Source organism: Danio rerio, chromosome 4 (genome assembly GCF_052040795.2).
Source record: "Danio rerio strain M-AB ecotype USA chromosome 4, GRCz13ab, whole genome shotgun sequence".
NCBI classification, from domain to species: Eukaryota; Metazoa; Chordata; class Actinopteri; order Cypriniformes; family Danionidae; genus Danio; species Danio rerio.
In genome coordinates, this window is record NC_141024.2 from 50,062,690 (window position 1) to 50,084,826 (window position 22,137).

Sequence of the window (22,137 nt, forward strand, 5' to 3'; positions counted from 1 at the left end):
GAACTTCACTGACGAAAGCGGAAGCGCTAACGAAACAACCTCCCGCTGCAAGCACCTTACATTCCTGGGACGGGAAACCACCGACGGCTGGCTGCGAAATTGCCTCTGGTTCAGATTGGTTTAGAACCGTCCCTCTGCCCAAAAGGCCACAGACGTCTGCAAAAGATTGCAGTTCTTGAAACAAAGTTACCTCTGATCCGAGCAGAAGCGTTCGCTTACTTAATGGCAGATAAAATGATGACCTTTCACACGGTCTGCATTCGTTCCGTCAGTAACAGCGGCAGGCCGGTAAAAATAAAATTCTGACATTCCACAGGGCACACTCGCTTGGCGGACAAAAGCCACCGGGGGCTCTCTTTGCGTGTTCCTTCACCTGGTCAAACCGCTTTGAGGGGGGACCTTCGAGTAGTTTTCGGCGTCAGAACAGACTCTTCTAGCGACGGGTGGGCAGGCCTTCCACAGGCGCGCGCGGCTCTACTGGAGCAAAAGAGGCTTGGCAGAGGACGAGGAAGAGAGGGAAGCGCCGCTCCAGCGAGGGGGTGCTCGCTGCAGAGCCATTCGAGGAGAGCTGAGCTCCAGCGAGGGGGAGCATGAGCTGTCGCTCCTCCTCCTGTAAGCTGTTTTAATGCGTACACCAACCCCACCCCTAACCCTACCCCCAGTGACATCACTCGTAGAAGAAGTGCAAAAAAGGTGGAGCTCAAGCTTAAGCTCCCCCTCGCTGGAGCTCAGCTCTCCTCAAATGGCTCTGCAGCGAGCACCACTTGGCTCCAGCCGGGTCCGACGCTACCGCCTGAGCTCTGTCTTGAACCACTGTGCTCAGGGGAGAGCGCGAACGCAGTCCCCCACTACCAGAAATTATGCAGTCGAGATTCCCACATTTGGGGAAATTCGCAGGGGTCAGCGTGGCCGGAGTGCAATGGCCAAGCCTCGCCCTGGGTGAACCACCTTCTTGATCATGGTATCTCCCCTGCCAGGTAAGTATGAGTTGCCGGGCGGCGCAAATGGCAGCCGCCGTTTTCTATCGGCCGTACTCCAGGGCGGTGATGCCCAGCCACCGAGCATGGGGAATGGGCCAGCAACCCCTGTCTCCTGACGGCGCTGTACTTGCAGCAGACGTGCCTGTGCCTGCAAACCACTCGCTAGTAACTGTGGCAACGCATGAAGAGTTTGAGCTTCCTCCAGATGCTTGCTTTGTGTTTTGTCATCAGTTGGGGCTGCCAACACATGGATTCCACCGGACGCACTCGACCTGGGGATAACAGACCCTCTATGGGGGGAGGGGAGGGGATCCTCCTGTTCTTTCTTTCTTTTCCTCCATCTGTTTTCTTTCTCTACAGATGCCGTTTTTCTCTGCTTAGTTTCTGATTTGGTCTATTTGGACATGTCGACCTCCTGCTTTGCTGAGGTTCGGACCGCCTTTGCCTAGAGCTCCGTGCTTTGCACTCTTGCCTTGTATGTTTTGTGTCCTGTTTTCTCACGTCAGCCTATCAGCACAGTGCTCAAACGACATAGCTTGAAGAAGACGAGGGGATCTACAAACGTTCCGCAAAAGAACTTCACTGACGAAAGCGGAAGCGCTAACGAAACAACCTCCCGCTGCAAGCACCTTACATTCCTGGGACGGGAAACCACCGACGGCTGGCTGCGAAATTGCCTGTGGTTCAGATTGGTTTAGAACCGTCCCTCTGCCCAAAAGGCCACAGACGTCTGCAAAAGATTGCAGTTCTTGAAACAAAGTTACCTCTGATCCGAGCAGAAGCGTTCGCTTACTTAATGGCAGATAAAATGATGACCTTTCACACGGTCTGCATTCGTTCCGTCAGTAACAGCGGCAGGCCGGTAAAAATAAAATTCTGACATTCCACAGGGCACACTCGCTTGGCGGACAAAAGCCACCGGGGGCTCTCTTTGCGTGTTCCTTCACCTGGTCAAACCGCTTTGAGGGGGGACCTTTCGAGTAGTTTTCGGCGTCAGAACAGACTCTTCTAGCGACGGGTGGGCATGCCTTCCACAGGCGCGCGCGGCTCTACTGGAGCAAAAGAGGCTTGGCAGAGGACGAGGAAGAGAGGGAAGCGCCGCTCCAGCGAGGGGGTGCTCGCTGCAGAGCCATTCGAGGAGAGCTGAGCTCCAGCGAGGGGGAGCATGAGCTGTCGCTCCTCCTCCTGTAAGCTGTTTTAATGCGTACACCAACCCCACCCCTAACCCTACCCCCAGTGACATCACTCGTAGAAGAAGTGCAAAAGAAGGTGGAGCTCAGCTCTCCTCAAATGGCTCTGCAGCGAGCACCACTTGGCTCCAGCCAGGTCCGACGCTACCGCCTGAGCTCTGTCTTGAACCACTGTGCTCAGGGGAGAGCGCGAACGCAGTCCCCCACTACCAGAAATTATGCAGTCGAGATTCCCACATTTGGGGAATTCGCAGGGGTCAGCGTGGCCGGAGTGCAATGGCCAAGCCTCGCCCTGGGTGAACCACCTTCTTGATCACGGTATCTCCCCTGCCAAGTAAGTATGAGTTGCCGGGCGGCGCAAATGGCAGCCGCCGTTTTCTATCGGCCGTACTCCAGGGCGGTGATGCCCAGCCACCGAGCATGGGGAATGGGCCAGCAACCCCTGTCTCCTGACGGCGCTGTACTTGCAGCAGACGTGCCTGTGCCTGCAAACCACTCGCTAGTAACTGTGGCAACGCATGAAGAGTTTGAGCTTCCTCCAGATGCTTGCTTTGTGTTTTGTCATCAGTTGGGGCTGCCAACACATGGATTCCACCGGACGCACTCGATCTGGGGATAACAGACCCTCTATGGGGGGAGGGGAGGGGATCCTCCTGTTCTTTCTTTCTTTTCCTCCATCTGTTTTCTTTCTCTACAGATGCCGTTTTTCTCTGCTTAGTTTCTGATTTGGTCTATTTGGACATGTCGACCTCCTGCTTTGCTGCGGTTCGGACCGCCTTTGCCTAGAGCTCCGTGCTTTGCACTCTTGCCTTGTATGTTTTGTGTCCTGTTTTCTCACGTCAGCCTATCAGCACAGTGCTCAAACGACATAGCTTGAAGAAGACGACGGGATCTACAAACGTTCCGCAAAAGAACTTCACTGACGAAAGCGGAAGCGCTAACGAAACAACCTCCCGCTGCAAGCACCTTACATTCCTGGGACGGGAAACCACCGACGGCTGGCTGCGAAATTGCCTCTGGTTCAGATTGGTTTAGAACCGTCCCTCTGCCCAAAAGGCCACAGACGTCTGCAAAAGATTGCAGTTCTTGAAACAAAGTTACCTCTGATCCGAGCAGAAGCGTTCGCTTACTTAATGGCAGATAAAATGATGACCTTTCACACGGTCTGCATTCGTTCCGTCTGTAACAGCGGCAGGCCGGTAAAAATAAAATTCTGACATTCCACAGGGCACACTCGCTTGGCGGACAAAAGCCACCGGGGGCTCTCTTTGCGTGTTCCTTCACCTGGTCAAACCGCTTTGAGGGGGGACCTTTCGAGTAGTTTTCGGCGTCAGAACAGACTCTTCTAGCGACGGGTGGGCAGGCCTTCCACAGGCGCGCGCGGCTCTACTGGAGCAAAAGAGGCTTGGCAGAGGACGAGGAAGAGAGGGAAGCGCCACTCCAGCGTGGGGGTGCTCGCTGCAGAGCCATTCGAGGAGAGCTGAGCTCCAGCGAGGGGGAGCATGAGCTGTCGCTCCTCCTCCTGTAAGCTGTTTTAATGCGTACACCAACCCCACCCCTAACCCTACCCCCAGTGACATCACTCGTAGAAGTAGTGCAAAAAAAAGGTGGAGCTCAAGCTTAAGCTCCCCCTCGCTGGAGCTCAGCTCTCCTCAAATGGCTCTGCAGCGAGCACCACTTGGCTCCAGCCGGGTCCGACGCTACCGCCTGAGCTCTGTCTTGAACCACTGTGCTCAGGGGAGAGCGCGAACGCAGTCCCCCACTACCAGAAACTGTGCAGTCGAGATTCCCACATTTGGGGAATTCGCAGGGGTCAGCGTGGCCGGAGTGCAATGGCCAAGCCTTGCCCTGAGTGAACCACCTTCTTGATCATGGTATCTCCCCTGCCAAGTAAGTATGACTTGCCGGGCGGCGCAAATGGCAGCCGCCGTTTTCTATCGGCCGTACTCCAGGGCGGTGATGCCCAGCCACCGAGCATGGGGAATGGGCCAGCAACCCCTGTCTCCTGACGGCGCTGTACTTGCAGCAGACGTGCCTGTGCCTGCAAACCACTCGCTAGTAACTGTGGCAACGCATGAAGAGTTTGAGCTTCCTCCAGATGCTTGCTTTGTGTTTTGTCATCAGTTGGGGCTGCCAACACATGGATTCCACCGGACGCACTCGATCTGGGGATAACAGACCCTCTATGGGGGGAGGGGAGGGGATCCTCCTGTTCTTTCTTTCTTTTCCTCCATCTGTTTTCTTTCTCTACAGATGCCGTTTTTCTCTGCTTAGTTTCTGATTTGGTCTATTTGGACATGTCGACCTCCTGCTTTGCTGCGGTTCGGACCGCCTTTGCCTAGAGCTCCGTGCTTTGCACTCTTGCCTTGTATGTTTTGTGTCCTGTTTTCTCACGTCAGCCTATCAGCACAGTGCTCAAACGACATAGCTTGAAGAAGACAACGGGATCTACAAACGTTCCGCAAAAGAACTTCACTGACGAAAGCGGAAGCGCTAACGAAACAACCTCCCGCTGCAAGCACCTTACATTCCTGGGACGGGAAACCACCGACGGCTGGCTGCGAAATTGCCTCTGGTTCAGATTGGTTTAGAACCGTCCCTCTGCCCAAAAGGCCACAGACGTCTGCAAAAGATTGCAGTTCTTGAAACAAAGTTACCTCTGATCCGAGCAGAAGCGTTCGCTTACTTAATGGCAGATAAAATGATGACCTTTCACACGGTCTGCATTCGTTCCGTCAGTAACAGCGGCAGGCCGGTAAAAATAAAATTCTGACATTCCACAGGGCACACTCGCTTGGCGGACAAAAGCCACCGGGGGCTCTCTTTGCGTGTTCCTTCACCTGGTCAAACCGCTTTGAGGGGGGACCTTTCGAGTAGTTTTCGGCGTCAGAACAGACTCTTCTAGCGACGGGTGGGCAGGCCTTCCACAGGCGCGCGCGGCTCTACTGGAGCAAAAGAGGCTTGGCAGAGGACGAGGAAGAGAGGGAAGCGCCGCTCCAGCGAGGGGGTGCTCGCTGCAGAGCCATTCGAGGAGAGCTGAGCTCCAGCGAGGGGGAGCATGAGCTGTCGCTCCTCCTCCTGTAAGCTGTTTTAATGCGTACACCAACCCCACCCCTATCCCTACCCCCAGTGACATCACTCGTAGAAGAAGTGCAAAAAAAGTGGAGCTCAAGCTTAAGCTCCCCATCGCTGGAGCTCAGCTCTCCTCAAATGGCTCTGCAGCGAGCACCACTTGGCTCCAGCCGGGTCCGACACTACCGCCTGAGCTCTGTCTTGAACCACTGTGCTCAGGGGAGAGCGCGAACGCAGTCCCCCACTACCAGAAATTATGCAGTCGAGATACCCACATTTGGGGAGTTCGCAGAGGTTCTTTCTACAGTCGTGCAATGTGTACGGTGACCGTAGATATTGTCTACTGTCTGCGACCAATGAAAACAGCGGATTGTGAATCCAGCCGTCCAATCGCTGCAAGGGGGCGTCATCCTTTCGCTCTTCTCGCCGCAATCAAAGGATTCAAACTTTAGTTTGTTGCTTTTTCTGTTTTAAACAAATGTAAATGCATAAACACTGGATTTCTTCAGCTTAAATAACCTACAACCAGCATACAACGGCGTTGCTTTGAAGGTGAGTCCACATCTGTTGATTTTACTACTCAAATCATTGACTAAGCAGACATAAAGATTAATTTTGCTGTTGTAAACAGTCTAATTGTGTTTATCAAGCTTGAAAAACTTGCAATTGGTGTTCTATTGCGACGCAGTATTGTTGTTGATTGATAAAGATTAATTTTCGGATCGTGACAAGTTACAGTATGTACAGTAAACCGGTGTTTTAACGTGTATTTAGACATTCGGTGCGACGTACTGTTTATCCTGTTCCACCGTAACGTTCATCATGTCCCCGATTGACAAAAACAAACATAAATGACAAAACAACAATGTCTCGGACACAATATGCTTTTGTATGCTGTCTAAAAGTGAATTTACGTTTAACACAATATTTATAAACACAACGAATATATGAAAACGCTTGATTCATCGTCACTGATACTGTAAACATGACAAAACATTTAACAAAAGCTGATATCGATGTATGCATTTATGTAAATCAAATATAACAGTAAATATTCATGTAAAAGTCAAGACAAGTATACCTAAATATACTATTCATGGCCTTTAGCTGGTGATTATAACGTTCTATTCAAATGTTTAATGTTATTAATGTTTTTATAATGGGAAATAGTCATATCTTTAATGAGAGCACATACATAAACACCTTTGAACCACTAAAAATGTTTATAAACATGATAGGCAGCATTTTTAAAAAGCTTATTCAGCCCTGTGATTTTTAGTAATAAATACCTATGTAAACATTAACATGTGAGCTCCGTCTATGTTAATAAATCTTTATAGCATTTAGCTAGTAATTACAGCATTATATCATTTTATTATATTATTATTATGTTGCAATAATGTGAAATCATCCTAACTGCAACGATCAGCACATAAATGGGCACATTTATATCTCTGAAAACATTTATAAACATGACAGACAGCATTAAAAAAAAGCGATACCACCTTGTAGTCATTTATTCCATTAAATATTTATGTAAACATTAAGACATGTGCTTACATTAATTAACCATTCATGTTTTGATGTAATCAACCATTCATGTTCACTTTGATGCCTTTTAGCTTGAGATTACAACATTATATCATTCAAGTCAAGCATTATATTGTTTAAAGCATGCATTTATGTTTAATAATGTTAATAATGTGTTAGCATAAATTTCTAAATATATTTATGACTGCATGATATCATTCATAAGGCTTAAAACCCATCCAATATATGTGTTTTTTTCCAGAGACCTCCGAGATGGCATTGCCGACACTCCGGATTGTAAATCCATCTGCTCCTCTGGACCGTCAGCAAGCCATTTTACAGGCGTCAAAGGAGGCCCGTTTGTACAGGGAGAGAAAGCTTAGCTTTGCTCTCCCACCGGCACAGCTCCTGAACGAACATGCTGCATTTAATCATGCAGAAAGGCTCCTTCGAGCTGAAGGAACTTTGGCTCCATCACGGCAGCAGTGTTTGGGAAAGCTGGTGCTACCTTTTGGCCAGTATGCCAACGCCCCATTCCACTGGCTGGCAGAAAATGATGTGGGCTACATGAAGTTGTAAGCACATGCCATTTTGTGTTTTATAAATTTAAGAACTACTAAAATTAGATAATATAGTTAACTTTATATTATATATAATGTCTATATTTATACAGATGTTTTCAGTCTAGTTTATTTTGCTATTTATTTGCTGTGCAATTGTTCAAATGTGTTTGCAGTGTGATCGATAAGCACAGGGAGGAACTGGCCACGCAACCCAAAAAGATCCACAATGGCTGGATAAAGGACTGCTTGGCAGAATATGCAGAGAGCTTCCCTCAGCTGTCAGTAACCCTGGAAGCTAACGTCCACCGTGGCATCTACGGGCAGAAAGGGTTTGAACACTACACATTTCAGGAGATGTGGGAGCTGTACAGCCAGCGTGCTGCCTTGATGGACAGGCCTCAAGATTTTAGCAGCAATCAGAAAGACCTAATCCTCAGGGCACATAACTCTGTCACCCGCTGGCTGCACACTCCTGTTACACACATCAGCAGTGTGCAGATGAAGCGGTTTAGAAAATACATATATGACAAAAAGGACCAGGTAAGTCTTATGAAATACAAAGCATAAAACGTTATGTCACTTCTTATTTTTATTTGTACGTACAACATTTTGGATTAAATTGACATTTTAATGTTTTTTTTTTTTTTTTTTTACATAGAATTTAAAATGTACAGCTGATGTTCCTTCATGGTCAAGGTCAAAAGTGCCATCATCAAGAACCACATCAACATCAGCATCTGCTTCTACCTCTGCCAAGGCTGCCACCACCGCCACGGCTTTCACTTCTGCTACAGCTTCCACCACCGCTACGGCTTTAACCTCTGCTATGGCTGCCACCACCTCCATGGCCTTTACCTCTGCCATGGCTGCCACCACCTCCATGGCTCTCACCTCTGCCCTGGCTGCCACCACCTCCATGGCTTTCACCTCTGCTACGGCTGCCACCACTGCTACGGCCTCCACCTCTTACATGGCTGCCACCACTGCTACGGCCTCCACCTCTTACACGGCTGCCACTGCTACAGTTTTCACCTTTGCCATGGCTGCCAACACTGCTACGGCTTCAACATCTACTTTCACATCAGCTACCGCTTCCAAGTATGCCACCGCCATGTCTGCCACTGCTTCCATGTCCGCCTCCACGTCCTCCACCACCAAACACAAGGAGCCAGTGTCCTCAGCCATGAGTGACTCTTCTGTAAGTAAATATTCATGTTAAGTGCACAAATGAAAAGTGAATTGTTATTAAAGCAGTAAGATAATCTTTGTTCACATGTATTGCAGGTTGAACTTGAGGGTTGGGTGCGCTTGTGGGAAAACCCTAATGGCATTTCACCAGCTGACCTCTCGTGGGTGAAGGATGACACAGAAAGAGGGCTCTTCACCAACATTCAGGTCTACCAGGACAGTACAGGTGTGCTGAAGAGAAGGCGGGTAATGAAGTCGGACAGAATGTGGTTTTACCCCCCTGAACCTCCAGGCTACGTCAGCGGGACTGTGCCATCTCCAAACCTGTTCTTTCGGGGCCGCATCTTTGTCTGGAGACCAGTTGGGGTGTGGAGATATTCACTGAAGTGTCCCCGTGGTAAAGACTGTGTGGGTAGTGGAAACAAGGTGCACCTCTACAAGTCAGGATACCACACCAAGGTTTGTCTGTTTACATTTTGTATGATTTTTACAGCAATTAGTGCACTGCATCATATTTAGTTGCAATTAGTGCAACATATTGTACTTTTTTAAATGACAATTTTCAACAAATGTAAATTCATACACAGTTCAAATTACACAATGGTTTATCATGTTACAGGTTCGTTACATCTGTGATGTAGCCAACTGGTACACGATGCTGACTGAGGTCCTGTGCTGTGGGCCATGCACAAAGGAAGGCAGAAAAGGTGCTGGTGCCAAGGTGGGTCGTTGGTTGGCATGGCATCCTGAAATCCTTTGTCAGCTCAGTGAGGCTCACCAAGCCATGTTCCCTGCGATTTTAACACACAGGTAAGTAAACTGACAGGTGGCATATATTTAACATTTACCACAATAGCATCTGTTTTATCACACACTGATTATCACACTTTATAGGCGTGGTGTAGACAAGAGTGTGATCCGGCTTCTGCGGGATCGCACCGAAGGGAACACAATGATAAAAGTGTGGCGGCAGGTTCAGGAAAACCACGTGGAGGATTATCTCCACAGAAAGGACCTGTACACAACCCTCCTGATGACCCTGGTAAAACCCGGAGCGATTGTGTCAGCCTTTAGACACCAGTTTGAGGCTCCACCTCCTCAAAGAGAGATGCCTTCTGCTCACCTGCTTCGCCACGCCTTCCTTCTCGCTGAGGCCGAAAATGTGCAGGACTACAGAAGCCAGATTCTGTCCACTTTTGGCACAGTGCTGAAAATGGACTCTACTAAAAAGGTAAATACAGCAATATAGAACATTGTTAAAAATTTATATATTTTTTTCATTAACTTACAATTATGTTGTTCCAACACCTGCATGACACTTGAGTGGTTAACAAAAACATATAGAGTAGAATGACAGGTTTTGTCACTGTTCATTTACACTGTAAAAAATTGCTGTTAAAAAACGGTCAGATTCTACAGTAAAATAATGTTTTTTCACTAAAACAGTAATATTCTGTTAAAAACAGTGCTTTCTGGGTAACATTTTTGTTTTCGAGAAAGTAACCAACTGCAGAAAACTGTGAGCTAACAGAGTTCAGATTCGATGTTTTGAAGTCTGTGTTTGAAATCACGCTTTGTGCCCTTGTTCACTATTTCATACACTAGTTAACTAATATAGTTCACCTGACAGTTTTAATGAACACTAATGAGTGAATTCAGACACTGATGAACACCTGCTGTTAATAATTACAATTACTGAAGAAAATAAACAAGAAACACAAACAGTGACTTGAGTTACAACATTAAATAAAATCAAATAAAATAAAACAGCTTCAGTCTCAGCAGAGGATCATTAAACAACTCCACAAACAACAGCAGACACACACTTATTACTGACTGATTTAACTTCCATACTATTCTCATTGAGATCCAACAGAAATTAAGGTGGTTTTTGTGTCACCGTAATGGAGTGAGGGGCTGATTTAGTTGGGCTCTTCACCCTTGTACTCATTTAAGAAGACTTTTAAACTGCTGTAATACAGAGTTTACAAAACGTTTGTACTACAGCATTAAAGTTGGGAAGTCAATAAATAGAGAAATCTATTTGTCTGAAATTAGTTCTAATAAATGTTTTGGTATAAATCTGGAAGAAGGGCCTCATGCAATAAATTTTATGCTTAGCTGCAGGTATTAATTTAATTAATGAGAAGTGGAAACAGAAAAGATACCTCTGTAATTACTTAACAGTTAAGAAATAACATACAAAAACAGTTCAGTTATGACAACTGCACACTCAGACCTCATGAATCTGACCTTGTATCTCAACAATGGTAACATCTCAAATGTTTCATGCTGCAGTGCATGCTGGGAGTGGCACTGTACAAATATCCCAGCATGCATTGCGGTATAAATAAATGTTGTATAATGGTCTAACGGTTTTCTTTATTTGTGTTTGATTCTGCTGTTGTTTATGTTTAGACTTTCAGTTGCCTGTTTGTGAGTTAAACTGTTAATTTTGTTAGTTGTCACCATTATTGAGGTTCATATGCTGATTATTGATGTCTGTTTGAGTGCGATTTACACCATAGAGCAGTGTTATTGTCCAAGATATTCTTAAAAACTTCCAGAAATCATTGCCATATATAGACATATAATGTAAACTATAGATTTAACATTGAATAGGAGCAGTAAATTTCATTATACTAAATGAGAACAGACTCTGCCATTTAATAGCAACATGAACATCACCAGATCTAATTTAGGTTTTTGGCTGGCTTGCCACAACAAAGGAGCTTTTTAAACAAAGTTTTTAAAAATTGCAGCAGCCAAGATATATAAATGTTAAAAATGACAGGGCTAAGAGCCCAACTAAAGTAAACTCTGTTCTCCATGATGGTGACGTAAAACTTTCAGTTTTTCTCAAGAAGAACTTTAGTAGATGTTATACAAAAATACATGTATTAAGTAATAAGTGTAGCTGGTGATGATGTTTGTAGAGTTGTTTAATCATCCGCTGATCATTTCAATGATTTAATCATTTGTTGTTCTTCAGGTTATTTCATTATAAAGCTGTGACTAAAGTTTTGTATGTTCTGTTCTTGTTTTTTTCCTTCAGTATTTCTTCATTTATTCATTGTTAATCCTCAATTATCATTTAATTAGTAAGTTAATTAATTAATTCACTTCAGCTTTGCTCCATGTTTCTTGAACACTCAGTAGTGTGGAAACTTCAATTAAAACTGAAGTATATGCTCTGGGGTTTAAAGGGTTAAAGGTGTGAGAGGTAAAAACACAGTGTAAAATGTATTTTAACAGTAATATACTGTTAATTTAAACTACGGAAATCGACTGTAAAAAAACAGTAGATTGCTGGCAACCACAGCTGCCAGTAGATTACTGTTAAATCAAGGAAAAAACAGTATTTTACTGTAAAACCTGAAGCTAATTTCTTCTGTCTGTCACCGTTGTGGAGGAGAGTAGAGCCAGTGTATGAGTTAAAGATGAACAATGAACTGCTGATGTTATTCTGCATGTTTCTCTATTTAAAGATAGCGGCTGTTTAGTTGCTGATGCAGTCAGAATCTCTCTGGTGATTCCAGATTTACATGTATGTGTGCTGTTGTGAAAAATAAGACATTAGAGTTAAACCGAACTTTTCTAATTAACTAAAATAAGTTATCATTATAAGTATGCTTCTAAGCATATATAGCACATTACTTCATAAACTCATTCAGCAGTTGACCAAGTTGAGGCAGTTGCTTTCAGTGAGCAAAATGAGTTCACTTGAGTATTGTGTAAATCAATGTAGTCCATGTATTTTTACAGCAACATACTGTAAAATAACAGTACATTGCTGGCAACTGCAGCTGCCAGTATTTTACTGTTTTTTAACGGGACAATTTTTAACAGTGTACCATACGTCCCACCGCCGTTCGCAGGGGTCAGCGTGGCCGGAGTGCAATGGCCAAGCCTCGCCCTGGGTGAACCACCTTCTTGATCATGGTATCTCCCCTGCCAGGTAAGTATGAGTTGCCGGGCGGCGCAAATGGCAGCCGCCGTTTTCTATCGGCCGTACTCCAGGGCGGTGATGCCCAGCCACCGAGCATGGGGAATGGGCCAGCAACCCCTGTCTCCTGACGGCGCTGTACTTGCAGCAGACGTGCCTGTGCCTGCAAACCACTCGCTAGTAACTGTGGCAACGCATGAAGAGTTTGAGCTTCCTCCAGATGCTTGCTTTGGGTTTTGTCATCAGTTGGGGCTGCCAACACATGGATTCCACCGGACGCACTCGATCTGGGGATAACAGACCCGCTATGGGGGGAGGGGAGGGGATCCTCCTGTTCTTTCTTTCTTTTCCTCCATCTGTTTTCTTTCTCTACAGATGCCGTTTTTCTCTGCTTAGTTTCTGATTTGGTCTATTTGGACATGTCGACCTCCTGCTTTGCTGCGGTTCGGACCGCCTTAGCCTAGAGCTCCGTGCTTTGCACTCTTGCCTTGTACGTTTTGTGTCCTGTTTTCTCACGTCAGCCTATCAGCACAGTGCTCAAACGACATAGCTTGAAGAAGACGACGGGATCTACAAACGTTCCGCAAAAGAACTTCACTGACGAAAGCGGAAGCGCTAACGAAACAACCTCCCGCTGCAAGCACCTTACATTCCTGGGACGGGAAACCACCGACGGCTGGCTGCGAAATTGCCTCTGGTTCAGATTGGTTTAGAACCGTCCCTCTGCCCAAAACGCCACAGACGTCTGCAAAAGATTGCAGTTCTTGAAACAAAGTTACCTCTGATCCGAGCCGAAGCGTTCGCTTACTTAATGGCAGATAAAATGATGACCTTTCACACGGTCTGCATTCGTTCCGTCAGTAACAGCGGCAGGCCGGTAAAAATACAATTCTGACATTCCACAGGGCACACTCGCTTGGCGGACAAAAGCCACCGGGGGCTCTCTTTGCGTGTTCCTTCACCTGGTCAAACCGCTTTGAGGGGGGACCTTTCGAGTAGCTTTCGGCGTCAGAACAGGCTCTTCTAGCGACGGGTGGGCAGGCCTTCCACAGGCGCGCGCGCGGCTCTACTGGAGCAAAAGAGGCTTGGCAAAGGACGAGGAAGAGAGGGAAGCGCCGCTCCAGCGAGAGGGTGCTCGCTGCAGAGCCATTTGAGGAGAGCTGAGCTCCAGCGAGGGGGAGCATGAGCTGTCGCTCCTCCTCCTGTAAGCTGTTTTAATGCGTACACCAACCCCGCCCCTAACCCTACCCCCAGTGACATCACTCGTAGAAGAAGTGCAAAAAAGGTGGAGCTCAAGCTTAAGCTCCCCCTCGCTGGAGCTCAGCTCTCCTCAAATGGCTCTGCAGCGAGCACCACTTGGCTCCAGCCGGGTCCGACGCTACCGCCTGAACTCTGTCTTGAACCACTGTGCTCAGGGGAGAGCGCGAACGCAGTCCCCCACTACCAGAAATTATGCAGTCGAGATTCCCACATTTGGGGAATTCGCAGGGGTCAGCGTGGCCGGAGTGCAATGGCCAAGCCTCGCCCTGGGTGAACCACCTTCTTGATCATGGTATCTCCCCTGCCAGGTAAGTATGAGTTGCCGGGCGGCGCAAATGGCAGCCGCCGTTTTCTATCGGCCGTACTCCAGGGCGGTGATGCCCAGCCACCGAGCATGGGGAATGGGCCAGCAACCCCTGTCTCCTGACGGCGCTGTACTTGCAGCAGACGTGCCTGTGCCTGCAAACCACTCGCTAGTAACTGTGGCAACGCATGAAGAGTTTGAGCTTCCTCCAGATGCTTGCTTTGGGTTTTGTCATCAGTTGGGGCTGCCAACACATGGATTCCACCGGACGCACTCGATCTGGGGATAACAGACCCGCTATGGGGGGAGGGGAGGGGATCCTCCTGTTCTTTCTTTCTTTTCCTCCATCTGTTTTCTTTCTCTACAGATGCCGTTTTTCTCTGCTTAGTTTCTGATTTGGTCTATTTGGACATGTCGACCTCCTGCTTTGCTGCGGTTCGGACCGCCTTAGCCTAGAGCTCCGTGCTTTGCACTCTTGCCTTGTACGTTTTGTGTCCTGTTTTCTCACGTCAGCCTATCAGCACAGTGCTCAAACGACATAGCTTGAAGAAGACGACGGGATCTACAAACGTTCCGCAAAAGAACTTCACTGACGAAAGCGGAAGCGCTAACGAAACAACCTCCCGCTGCAAGCACCTTACATTCCTGGGACGGGAAACCACCGACGGCTGGCTGCGAAATTGCCTCTGGTTCAGATTGGTTTAGAACCGTCCCTCTGCCCAAAACGCCACAGACGTCTGCAAAAGATTGCAGTTCTTGAAACAAAGTTACCTCTGATCCGAGCCGAAGCGTTCGCTTACTTAATGGCAGATAAAATGATGACCTTTCACACGGTCTGCATTCGTTCCGTCAGTAACAGCGGCAGGCCGGTAAAAATAAAATTCTGACATTCCACAGGGCACACTCGCTTGGCGGACAAAAGCCACCGGGGGCTCTCTTTGCGTGTTCCTTCACCTGGTCAAACCGCTTTGAGGGGGGACCTTTCGAGTAGCTTTCGGCGTCAGAACAGGCTCTTCTAGCGACGGGTGGGCAGGCCTTCCACAGGCGCGCGCGCGGCTCTACTGGAGCAAAAGAGGCTTGGCAAAGGACGAGGAAGAGAGGGAAGCGCCGCTCCAGCGAGAGGGTGCTCGCTGCAGAGCCATTTGAGGAGAGCTGAGCTCCAGCGAGGGGGAGCATGAGCTGTCGCTCCTCCTCCTGTAAGCTGTTTTAATGCGTACACCAACCCCGCCCCTAACCCTACCCCCAGTGACATCACTCGTAGAAGAAGTGCAAAAAAGGTGGAGCTCAAGCTTAAGCTCCCCCTCGCTGGAGCTCAGCTCTCCTCAAATGGCTCTGCAGCGAGCACCACTTGGCTCCAGCCGGGTCCGACGCTACCGCCTGAACTCTGTCTTGAACCACTGTGCTCAGGGGAGAGCGCGAACGCAGTCCCCCACTACCAGAAATTATGCAGTCGAGATTCCCACATTTGGGGAATTCGCAGGGGTCAGCGTGGCCGGAGTGCAATGGCCAAGCCTCGCCCTGGGTGAACCACCTTCTTGATCATGGTATCTCCCCTGCCAGGTAAGTATGAGTTGCCGGGCGGCGCAAATGGCAGCCGCCGTTTTCTATCGGCCGTACTCCAGGGCGGTGATGCCCAGCCACCGAGCATGGGGAATGGGCCAGCAACCCCTGTCTCCTGACGGCGCTGTACTTGCAGCAGACGTGCCTGTGCCTGCAAACCACTCGCTAGTAACTGTGGCAACGCATGAAGAGTTTGAGCTTCCTCCAGATGCTTGCTTTGGGTTTTGTCATCAGTTGGGGCTGCCAACACATGGATTCCACCGGACGCACTCGATCTGGGGATAACAGACCCTCTATGGGGGGAGGGGAGGGGATCCTCCTGTTCTTTCTTTCTTTTCCTCCATCTGTTTTCTTTCTCTACAGATGCCGTTTTTCTCTGCTTAGTTTCTGATTTGGTCTATTTGGACATGTCGACCTCCTGCTTTGCTGCGGTTCGGACCGCCTTAGCCTAGAGCTCCGTGCTTTGCACTCTTGCCTTGTACGTTTTGTGTCCTGTTTTCTCACGTCAGCCTATCAGCACAGTGCTCAAACGACATAGCTTGAAGAAGACGACGGGATCTACAAACGTTCCGCAAAAGAACTTCACTGACGAAAGCGGAAGCGCTAACGAAACAACCTCCCGCTGCAAGCACCTTACATTCCTGGGACGGGAAACCACCGACGGCTGGCTGCGAAATTGCCTCTGGTTCAGATTGGTTTAGAACCGTCCCTCTGCCCAAAACGCCACAGACGTCTGCAAAAGATTGCAGTTCTTGAAACAAAGTTACCTCTGATCCGAGCCGAAGCGTTCGCTTACTTAATGGCAGATAAAATGATGACCTTTCACACGGTCTGCATTCGTTCCGTCAGTAACAGCGGCAGGCCGGTAAAAATACAATTCTGACATTCCACAGGGCACACTCGCTTGGCGGACAAAAGCCACCGGGGGCTCTCTTTGCGTGTTCCTTCACCTGGTCAAACCGCTTTGAGGGGGGACCTTTCGAGTAGCTTTCGGCGTCAGAACAGGCTCTTCTAGCGACGGGTGGGCAGGCCTTCCACAGGCGCGCGCGCGGCTCTACTGGAGCAAAAGAGGCTTGGCAAAGGACGAGGAAGAGAGGGAAGCGCCGCTCCAGCGAGAGGGTGCTCGCTGCAGAGCCATTTGAGGAGAGCTGAGCTCCAGCGAGGGGGAGCATGAGCTGTCGCTCCTCCTCCTGTAAGCTGTTTTAATGCGTACACCAACCCCGCCCCTAACCCTACCCCCAGTGACATCACTCGTAGAAGAAGTGCAAAAAAGGTGGAGCTCAAGCTTAAGCTCCCCCTCGCTGGAGCTCAGCTCTCCTCAAATGGCTCTGCAGCGAGCACCACTTGGCTCCAGCCGGGTCCGACGCTACCGCCTGAACTCTGTCTTGAACCACTGTGCTCAGGGGAGAGCGCGAACGCAGTCCCCCACTGCCAGAAATTATGCAGTCGAGATTCCCACATTTGGGGAATTCGCAGGGGTCAGCGTGGCCGGAGTGCAATGGCCAAGCCTCGCCCTGGGTGAACCACCTTCTTGATCATGGTATCTCCCCTGCCAGGTAAGTATGAGTTGCCGGGCGGCGCAAATGGCAGCCGCCGTTTTCTATCGGCCGTACTCCAGGGCGGTGATGCCCAGCCACCGAGCATGGGGAATGGGCCAGCAACCCCTGTCTCCTGACGGCGCTGTACTTGCAGCAGACGTGCCTGTGCCTGCAAACCACTCGCTAGTAACTGTGGCAACGCATGAAGAGTTTGAGCTTCCTCCAGATGCTTGCTTTGGGTTTTGTCATCAGTTGGGGCTGCCAACACATGGATTCCACCGGACGCACTCGATCTGGGGATAACAGACCCTCTATGGGGGGAGGGGAGGGGATCCTCCTGTTCTTTCTTTCTTTTCCTCCATCTGTTTTCTTTCTCTACAGATGCCGTTTTTCTCTGCTTAGTTTCTGATTTGGTCTATTTGGACATGTCGACCTCCTGCTTTGCTGCGGTTCGGACCGCCTTTGCCTAGAGCTCCGTGCTTTGCACTCTTGCCTTGTACGTTTTGTGTCCTGTTTTCTCACGTCAGCCTATCAGCACAGTGCTCAAACGACATAGCTTGAAGAAGACGACGGGATCTACAAACGTTCCGCAAAAGAACTTCACTGACGAAAGCGGAAGCGCTAACGAAACAACCTCCCGCTGCAAGCACCTTACATTCCTGGGACGGGAAACCACCGACGGCTGGCTGCGAAATTGCCTCTGGTTCAGATTGGTTTAGAACCGTCCCTCTGCCCAAAACGCCACAGACGTCTGCAAAAGATTGCAGTTCTTGAAACAAAGTTACCTCTGATCCGAGCCGAAGCGTTCGCTTACTTAATGGCAGATAAAATGATGACCTTTCACACGGTCTGCATTCGTTCCGTCAGTAACAGCGGCAGGCCGGTAAAAATACAATTCTGACATTCCACAGGGCACACTAGCTTGGCGGACAAAAGCCACCGGGGGCTCTCTTTGCGTGTTCCTTCACCTGGTCAAACCGCTTTGAGGGGGGACCTTTCGAGTAGCTTTCGGCGTCAGAACAGGCTCTTCTAGCGACGGGTGGGCAGGCCTTCCACAGGCGCGCGCGCGGCTCTACTGGAGCAAAAGAGGCTTGGCAAAGGACGAGGAAGAGAGGGAAGCGCCGCTCCAGCGAGAGGGTGCTCGCTGCAGAGCCATTTGAGGAGAGCTGAGCTCCAGCGAGGGGGAGCATGAGCTGTCGCTCCTCCTCCTGTAAGCTGTTTTAATGCGTACACCAACCCCGCCCCTAACCCTACCCCCAGTGACATCACTCGTAGAAGAAGTGCAAAAAAGGTGGAGCTCAAGCTTAAGCTCCCCCTCGCTGGAGCTCAGCTCTCCTCAAATGGCTCTGCAGCGAGCACCACTTGGCTCCAGCCGGGTCCGACGCTACCGCCTGAACTCTGTCTTGAACCACTGTGCTCAGGGGAGAGCGCGAACGCAGTCCCCCACTACCAGAAATTATGCAGTCGAGATTCCCACATTTGGGGAATTCGCAGGGGTCAGCGTGGCCGGAGTGCAATGGCCAAGCCTCGCCCTGGGTGAACCACCTTCTTGATCATGGTATCTCCCCTGCCAGGTAAGTATGAGTTGCCGGGCGGCGCAAATGGCAGCCGCCGTTTTCTATCGGCCGTACTCCAGGGCGGTGATGCCCAGCCACCGAGCATGGGGAATGGGCCAGCAACCCCTGTCTCCTGACGGCGCTGTACTTGCAGCAGACGTGCCTGTGCCTGCAAACCACTCGCTAGTAACTGTGGCAACGCATGAAGAGTTTGAGCTTCCTCCAGATGCTTGCTTTGGGTTTTGTCATCAGTTGGGGCTGCCAACACATGGATTCCACCGGACGCACTCGATCTGGGGATAACAGACCCTCTATGGGGGGAGGGGAGGGGATCCTCCTGTTCTTTCTTTCTTTTCCTCCATCTGTTTTCTTTCTCTACAGATGCCGTTTTTCTCTGCTTAGTTTCTGATTTGGTCTATTTGGACATGTCGACCTCCTGCTTTGCTGCGGTTCGGACCGCCTTAGCCTAGAGCTCCGTGCTTTGCACTCTTGCCTTGTATGTTTTGTGTCCTGTTTTCTCACGTCAGCCTATCAGCACAGTGCTCAAACGACATAGCTTGAAGAAGACGACGGGATCTACAAACGTTCCGCAAAAGAACTTCACTGACGAAAGCGGAAGCGCTAACGAAACAACCTCCCGCTGCAAGCACCTTACATTCCTGGGACGGGAAACCACCGACGGCTGGCTGCGAAATTGCCTCTGGTTCAGATTGGTTTAGAACCGTCCCTCTGCCCAAAACGCCACAGACGTCTGCAAAAGATTGCAGTTCTTGAAACAAAGTTACCTCTGATCCGAGCAGAAGCGTTCGCTTACTTAATGGCAGATAAAATGATGACCTTTCACACGGTCTGCATTCGTTCCGTCAGTAACAGCGGCAGGCCGGCAAATAAAATCCTGACATTCCACAGGGCACACTCGCTTGGCGGACAAAAGCCACCGGGGGCTCTCTTTGCGTGTTCCTTCACCTGGTCAAACCGCTTTGAGGGGGGACCTTTCGAGTAGTTTTCGGCCAGTAGCTTGGCCAAGGACGAGAGGGAAGCGCCGCTCCAGCCGGGCCCGACGCTACCGCCTGAACTCTGTCTTGAACCACTGTGCTCAGGGGAGAGCGCGAACGCAGTCCCCCACTACCAGAAATTATGCAGTCGAGATTCCCACATTTGGGGAGTTCACAGACATCTGCCCAGGGAACGTGCAATGGTAACTGTAGACTCTCGTCCAACGAGAAGCCGCGATTGTCTACAGTTTGCTTAGACCCTGGGCTAATCGGAGGGATGCATTGTCTAAAGTTTAAAATCAGGGCCAATCAGCGCTGAGGATTTTCCAAAGTTTCTCTTGCTCTGAATGCTCAATTTATAGGGTCAGAAAGTTCATCTGCTGTCAAGATTAATTCGTATGTTAAAGTGATTTTGTGTGGAAAGTTATTTTTATACTGTTATATTGATGCACAGTATGTTTTGTTCACGACATGTTTGAAATATCTCACTTTTTGAGCAGTATTCGTGAGGCTGCACCTTCAGAAAGTACACCTGTTGTTGAGATTTCGTGTGGTAAGTTACTTTTATACTGTTATATTGATGCACAGTATGTTCTGGTTACATCACGTTCGAAGTTTTTCACTCTTTGTGCAGCATTTTGTCTTTGTTCGTGAGGCTGCGCTATCAGCAAATACACCTCTCATAGTGATTTAGAGCGGTAGGTTATTTTTATCCTGTTCTGATAAACAGTATGTTTTGCTCACATCACATTTAAAATATTTCACTGTGTGTGCAGTATTTTGTCTGTGTGCCTGACGCTGCACTGTCAGACGTTCATTCATTACAGAGATTTTGTGCGGTAAGTTATTTTTATTGTTACAATAATGCTAAGGTCACATCATGTTTGAAATATCTCATTCTTTGTGCAGTGGTTGGTCTGTGCTGGTGACGCTGTGTCGTCAGAAAGTTCACCTGTCCTAGAGATTTCGTGTTGTAGGTTATTTTTATACTGTGATATTACTTATATGTATATATGGCTGCAAAAAACCTGAAAAAGTTTAGCTTATGTATTATTTTCAACGCTCGTGTCGGTTTGATAGCTCCATTTACATAGTAAACAGTTGTTTCATTAAAATATAGCAACCATCATGCTAATAAATAAATATCCCTTCATATACAGCAATATATGTGACCATGACAATTATTATCATTAGTTGTTACTATGAGAAGTAAAGAACATTTTAAGATCTTAGCTGGGACAAAACATATGATCCATACCTGTACACAGTAATATCATCAGAGTAAAATTTACTCAGTTCAGAGAACATTTGGTCCCTCTCTAAATTGAGCGAAATTTACTCAGCAGCAGAGTAAAGTTAATGAGCCGATGATGAGTTTAATTAAGTGATGATTGAGCACTGATGATGAACACCTGCTGTTAATATGCAGAAACAGAAGAGAAGCAGCAGCAGCTACGCTCATTGCTTACCTGATTGACTTTATTTCTGTCAGATGTTCAAAAAATCCATATGAGACTGTGGCGAGGGGGCGTGGCCGAGAGCCGTGGGAACGGAGTAAGGCCACCGCGTAAGTGGATACACCTGCGGTGCGCACCTACCTCGGATCCCACGGAAGGAGCTCTGGACCATAAAAGGAGGAACTATGGCAGAGGAAGCCGAGAGAGGACCGGGCCCAGGCATATTTTACTTTTGCTTTCAGTTTGACGGCAGTCTTCGTGAGGAGCTGCCGTCCGTCCGTTTTGGTTTAGACACGGAGACTGCCGTCCTTGTTATTAATAAATATTTTAAAACTGCGTCGGTTCTCCGCCTCCTTCTTTCTGGCGGCCAAAGGGCCATGAACTTTATTACATTGGTGCCGAAGCCCGGGAGAAGGAGGGACGCGTTGTCCAGATGCCCTTGCCGCTGAGAGAGGGGCGAGTGTTTGGGAGTTAAACCGAGTGGGGGAGAAACCTGTTCGTCTGCCCAGAGTGCCGGGGCGGCCTGAGGCTGGCGAGGAAAGGATCTGCCTGCTGCCGTCTCCCAGCATGGGGAGGAGCAGGAGACGCGGGGCTCACCACCGAAGGGGAAAGTGCTGAAGGGAGCCATTCCACAGAACCCGGGGGAGTTGCCGCGATCCACCATGATGCCAGAGCCTGCATCCATCCACATCTCTGGAGACCAGAGATGCCGCCAGCCAGCCAGGAGAACCGCGGCCGGACGCCAGAAGACAGACGGGTGGAAAGATTCCTCCACAGGGCTCCCAGCACGTCATCGCATCTCTCAGCTGGTGGAGGACCGAGTGGCAGCGTGTCTGGAGAACCGAACCCCAATTTTTTTTTTCATTTTCCTCTCTCCCCTTTCCTGGTCTACTCTGTCTTTCCTTTTTTTCATCTCCTGTTCTCTCGGCCCATCTCATATAGGTCTCGCAGGGGCTGTGGCGCCAACCCCCCCATTGTCTCCGTGAGGAGCTGCCGTC

The 22,137-nt window shown here is 48.9% G+C and overlaps 1 protein-coding gene, 7 non-coding genes and 1 pseudogene across 8 annotated transcripts; 1 reads left to right on the top strand and 8 right to left on the bottom strand.

Annotated features, from left to right (window-relative positions):
- Window positions 1-820: 820 nt before the first annotated feature.
- On the bottom strand, window positions 821-985 carry LOC137494390 (U1 spliceosomal RNA). Its single transcript, XR_015485819.1, has one exon. It is a non-coding gene; the product is annotated as a U1 spliceosomal RNA (small nuclear RNA).
- A 1,363-nt stretch (window positions 986-2,348) lies between these two features.
- On the bottom strand, window positions 2,349-2,512 carry LOC137494393 (U1 spliceosomal RNA). Its single transcript, XR_015485841.1, has one exon. It is a non-coding gene; the product is annotated as a U1 spliceosomal RNA (small nuclear RNA).
- Window positions 2,513-3,904: 1,392 nt separating this feature from the next.
- LOC148682135 (U1 spliceosomal RNA) lies at window positions 3,905-4,068 on the bottom strand. The gene has a single exon (XR_015944362.1). It is a non-coding gene; the product is annotated as a U1 spliceosomal RNA (small nuclear RNA).
- A 1,582-nt stretch (window positions 4,069-5,650) lies between these two features.
- On the top strand, window positions 5,651-12,057 carry LOC148682136 (uncharacterized). The gene is made up of 3 exons (XM_088649873.1): window positions 5,651-8,533; window positions 8,620-8,982; window positions 9,143-12,057. Exons 1-3 carry the CDS (start codon window positions 8,162-8,164, stop codon window positions 9,335-9,337), a joined length of 930 nt encoding a protein of 309 aa, XP_088505999.1. The 5' UTR covers window positions 5,651-8,161; the 3' UTR covers window positions 9,338-12,057.
- A 285-nt stretch (window positions 12,058-12,342) lies between these two features.
- LOC137494497 (U1 spliceosomal RNA) lies at window positions 12,343-12,489 on the bottom strand (annotated as a pseudogene).
- Window positions 12,490-13,881: 1,392 nt separating this feature from the next.
- On the bottom strand, window positions 13,882-14,045 carry LOC137494255 (U1 spliceosomal RNA). Its single transcript, XR_015486010.1, has one exon. It is a non-coding gene; the product is annotated as a U1 spliceosomal RNA (small nuclear RNA).
- A 1,392-nt stretch (window positions 14,046-15,437) lies between these two features.
- Window positions 15,438-15,601, bottom strand: LOC137494256 (U1 spliceosomal RNA). The gene has a single exon (XR_015486130.1). It is a non-coding gene; the product is annotated as a U1 spliceosomal RNA (small nuclear RNA).
- Window positions 15,602-16,993: 1,392 nt separating this feature from the next.
- On the bottom strand, window positions 16,994-17,157 carry LOC137494258 (U1 spliceosomal RNA). The gene has a single exon (XR_015485395.1). It is a non-coding gene; the product is annotated as a U1 spliceosomal RNA (small nuclear RNA).
- Window positions 17,158-18,549: 1,392 nt separating this feature from the next.
- LOC137494259 (U1 spliceosomal RNA) lies at window positions 18,550-18,713 on the bottom strand. The gene has a single exon (XR_015486246.1). It is a non-coding gene; the product is annotated as a U1 spliceosomal RNA (small nuclear RNA).
- Window positions 18,714-22,137: the final 3,424 nt, after the last annotated feature.